This window comes from Solanum tuberosum, unplaced genomic scaffold (assembly GCF_000226075.1).
Source record: "Solanum tuberosum cultivar DM 1-3 516 R44 unplaced genomic scaffold, SolTub_3.0 scf00009, whole genome shotgun sequence".
Lineage (NCBI taxonomy): Eukaryota > Viridiplantae > Streptophyta > Magnoliopsida > Solanales > Solanaceae > Solanum > Solanum tuberosum.
The window spans coordinates 841,840-846,322 of NW_006238935.1; the positions used below are offsets into that span (position 1 = coordinate 841,840).

The window sequence follows — 4,483 nt, forward strand, 5'->3', positions numbered from 1 at the left end:
TTATTTTATTTATATGTACACATTCAAACCTTCAATCAATACTATACATAGATAAATAAATAAATAAATTAAATATTGATATCATATTTACATAATAATTTTAAAATAATTAAAAATAATAAGTAAAATAATTCATTCCACAAATTAATTACTATATACGAAAATTTACTACAAAAATAAATAAATAAATATAAGAAATATATCGATAAACATGTATAAAATTGCTGCTTCATAAAAAAATAATTTGCTGCTTCTAATTTTTGTAAGTATAAAATTTTAGTTCTTCCCAACATCAAAAAACTATTTCTCCTTCCGGTTAAAAGCAATTTTTACAATGCAAACACCTCAATAAGGTCAAACAAACTCTTAATATGCTTTTAAGTTAAAGGAAAAAAAGACAAAAAATTAGTCAAATATCATCATTAACCATTGATAAATGTGTTTATAATTTTTGATTAAAAAAGGTAATAAAAAATGCACTTTGCTTTTTTAGTTTTGCAAATCTTGTCATAGAAGGTTTGTCCTTTATAAATGAGGTCTCCCATTCCATTGTGATTAACTCTTAGAACTATATAACAAGCACCTCCCTTGTCACCTTGAGTTGTAGGTAGCAAAGAAAAGATAAAAACATGGCTAAGTTTATAAGGTTTTGTTTGTTTTTCATGATGTTAACAATTAGTTCAGTAGTAGGAGATGGCGATTATGCATACGATTACGATGATGCATATGCCCCAGCGCCAGCATCGATACCGGCATCGACGTCAGCGGTACCAGCGCCACCACCGGCATCGACGTCAGCGGTACCAGCGCCACCACCGGCATCGACGTCAGCGGTACCAGCGCCACCACCGGCATCGACGTCAGCGGTACCAGCGCCACCACCGGCATCGACGTCAGCGGTACCAGCGCCACCACCGGCATCGACGTCAGCGGTACCAGCGCCACCACCGGCATCGACGTCAGCGGTACCAGCGCCACCACCGGCATCGACGTCAGCGGTACCAGCGCCACCACCGGCATCGACGTCAGCGGTACCAGCGCCACCACCGGCATCGACGTCAGCGGTACCAGCGCCACCACCGGCATCGACGTCAGCGGTACCAGCGCCACCACCGGCATCGACGTCAGCGGTACCAGCGCCACCACCGGCATCGACGTCAGCGGTACCAGCGCCACCACCGGCATCGACGTCAGCGGTACCAGCGCCACCACCGGCATCGACGTCAGCGGTACCAGCGCCACCACCGGCATCGACGTCAGCGGTACCAGCGCCACCACCGGCATCGACGTCAGCGGTACCAGCGCCACCACCGGCATCGACGTCAGCGGTACCAGCGCCACCACCGGCATCGACGTCAGCGGTACCAGCGCCACCACCGGCATCGACGTCAGCGGTACCAGCGCCACCACCGGCATCGACGTCAGCGGTACCAGCGCCACCACCGGCATCGACGTCAGCGGTACCAGCGCCACCACCGGCATCGACGTCAGCGGTACCAGCGCCACCACCGGCATCGACGTCAGCGGTACCAGCGCCACCACCGGCATCGACGTCAGCGGTACCAGCGCCACCACCGGCATCGACGTCAGCGGTACCAGCGCCACCACCGGCATCGACGTCAGCGGTACCAGCGCCACCACCGGCATCGACGTCAGCGGTACCAGCGCCACCACCGGCATCGACGTCACCGGTACCGGCGCCCCCACCGGCTGTGGTACCAGCTTTGTTTGCTTTCGGAGACTCATTGATAGATAGTGGAAACAACAACCAGCTTTTCTCATTTGCCAAAGCCAATTATTTGCCTTATGGCATTGATGTTGGTGGCCCTACTGGACGCTTCTCTAATGGCTACACCATCCTTGATCAGATCGGTAACTGCCTCCATTCCCAATTACTTTTTCTTATTTATTTTTTTTAAAATTATTTTGTTCTTATATTAAATCTTCTTGTTTCTGTGATTTACTCTACATCTTGTAAAATTTATCAATTGTTTTTTGTTAATTATAGGTTACTCTTCCTTTTGTTTCACCTTCATCAATTGGTTCTTATTTTTGAAACCTTTATAAGCTTCGGTGGCAGGGAGAAGCCCGATTACTAATTTGGCCTGATAATGTATTTGAATTGAGAAATCATTAAATTTAGAATTCAATGATTATTAACACTTGAAATCATTATTTGAGTATATATCGATATACTTCTTTTCATTTTCTGGAAACATTCTGGAAATAAAAATTACTTTAGCTACTCACTCGGTCTAATTTTTATTTTTTTTTAAAATGAAACTAGTTCTTGAATTATTCATTATTTTGAAAATTTAAGCAAAAATGAATTAGTGTTAGTAACTATAGTCCATTTTTTCAATATATTTTTCAAAACATTTAATTTATCAAAAGGCAATATAACAAAAATTTCATTTAAATTACCATTTCTTGAAAAATGTGCCAAATTAAAACTGGTCAAATAAAAGTAAATTGAAAGACTAGTGAATAAATTTTGAATGTGACTCTTATATTGTCTTTATGCCCGCTAAGTCAAGTAAACAAACAATATTTGCATTATATATTTGTTTTTTTATAAATATTTATTACTTAATTAAAGTTAGTTTGTGTGTATCTTCAAAATATTTTGTCTCTTTAACTTTGATAAACTAATATGATCACTTAACTTTAGTTTTAATTTTTACGTTACATGTTTAAATTACAAAAAAAAAAAAAAAACACTTTGATACATCTCATACATTTTTTTTAATCTAAGACCTTAATATTTAAAAATCTTATTTAATTATAAAAATTCACTATGTGACAAATAAAAAAAGACAACCAGTGTGTTTTTTCTTCCGTAGAATATAGAACGTTTTATATCACTTGGATAAACACATTATCGTTTCAAAAAAACAGAAAAACACGAACATTTTCAGACAAAGAAGTAATAAACTTATGTTCTCAATTAATTTATATGTTTGGGATTCGAATTTATATTCTCAGTGTTTGTTGAAAAGTATAATTAATGCGTAGATCGATATTGAATGTGGCGGTAAATATATATTTTGTATGGAAACTTGCAGGTGTGCTTCTGGGATTGCCTCTGCTTCCATCATATTCAGAGGAGTTCAACGTGGATACAATGTGTTTCGGAGTGAACTATGCCTCTGCTGCTGCTGGTATCCTTGATGTTACTGGTTTTCACTTTGTAAGTATCTATTTTCATTTGAAATTGATTTAATTTTCATATTTGATATAGTAATAATAATAATAAAATGTACGTTGTTTTTCACTCAGGTGGAACGAATCCCATTCAGTTATCAAATAAAAAACTTTGAGAACACGTTGGTAAATTTGATAAAAAATATGAGTGCACCCATTGTTAAAGAGGCAATTCCCAAGTGCATCTTCTTTGTGGGTATGGGAAACAATGATTACCTCAACAATTACATTATGCCTGTCTACTTTACTCAAGATCAATACTCTCCTCAAAAGTTTGCTGAATTACTCGTTCATCAGTACAAAGCTCAATTAACAGTAAGATCCATCATTCAAACTTGAACAAATTCAATTTCTATTAATCACTAATTGAAATTGGTCATGCAGAAATTGTACGATCTTGGAGCACGGAAATTTATTATTACTGGGATTGGACAAATGGGTTGCATCCCAAGCATGCTAGCAGAAACTTCAGGTGGTGGATGTTCAGAATCTGTAAACGAAATGGTGCATCCATTTAATTCAAAACTAAGGACAATGATCATGAAACTGAACAAGGATCTGGCTGGTGCACACTTCATATTCCTTGATATGGAATATATGTTTAAGGATATCTTTAAAAACCACAAGGCGTATGGGTTTAGTGTGATAGATCGTGGATGTTGTGGTCTAGGGAAAAACCAAGGGGAAGTAACTTGTCTTCCATTTGAAATACCATGTGCAAACAGAGATGAGTACTTATTTTGGGATGCATATCACCCCACATCTGCAGTAAATCTCTTGCTTGGAAGAATGGCTTTCTATAATGATGCCAACTATTCTTATCCTATCAATATTCAGCAGCTTGCTCTTATCTGATCTCAGATGGAACTTCTACATTACATGATCCGTCTTCCTTGTTAACTTACATTTATTATCAGTTATGATGAATTAATTACAATAATTTATGAATATCTTTCTTCCACCCGGACTATGCTTATTTTTCTTTTCTTCTAATCTTCTAACTATTAATCAAGCTGGTATCGACATGTTAATTTATCGTCATAATACTTTGGACTTGTAATTACTGAAGTTTTGACCAAAATAAGCTATTTTAAAAACCAATTCACCAAATTAATATGCTTTTTAATTTTTTTACAAAAGTAGTATAAACGTACTTCATGGTAACGTTTTAGGTTATTTTTATTTTAAAAATTCAACGGACAAAAACTGACGGAGCTGACGACGTTAAATGAATAAACGTTACTGTGAGTAACGTTTTAGGTGTAAAACGTTACTCACA

At 37.9% G+C, this 4,483-nt stretch overlaps 1 protein-coding gene across 1 annotated transcript; it reads left to right on the forward strand.

Annotated features, from left to right (window-relative positions):
* Positions 1-577: 577 nt before the first annotated feature.
* LOC102600968 (anther-specific proline-rich protein APG-like) lies at positions 578-4,164 on the forward strand. Its single transcript, XM_006339283.2, has 4 exons — positions 578-1,872; positions 3,066-3,190; positions 3,280-3,519; positions 3,589-4,164. Exons 1-4 carry the CDS (start codon positions 630-632, stop codon positions 4,057-4,059), a joined length of 2,079 nt encoding a protein of 692 aa, XP_006339345.1. The 5' UTR covers positions 578-629; the 3' UTR covers positions 4,060-4,164.
* Positions 4,165-4,483: the final 319 nt, after the last annotated feature.

What these genes read in the sequence shown, in the direction of transcription:
- LOC102600968 (XM_006339283.2), top strand. Translation starts at nt 630, where the DNA reads ATGGCTAAGTTTATAAGGTTTTGTTTGTTTTTCATGATGTTAACAATT. An exon ending in ATGTTACTGGTTTTCACTTT is followed by an intron (nt 3,191 to 3,279) that starts GTAAGTATCTAT and finishes TTTTTCACTCAG; the next exon opens with GTGGAACGAATCCCATTCAG. An exon ending in AGTACAAAGCTCAATTAACA is followed by an intron (nt 3,520 to 3,588) that starts GTAAGATCCATC and finishes TTGGTCATGCAG; the next exon opens with AAATTGTACGATCTTGGAGC.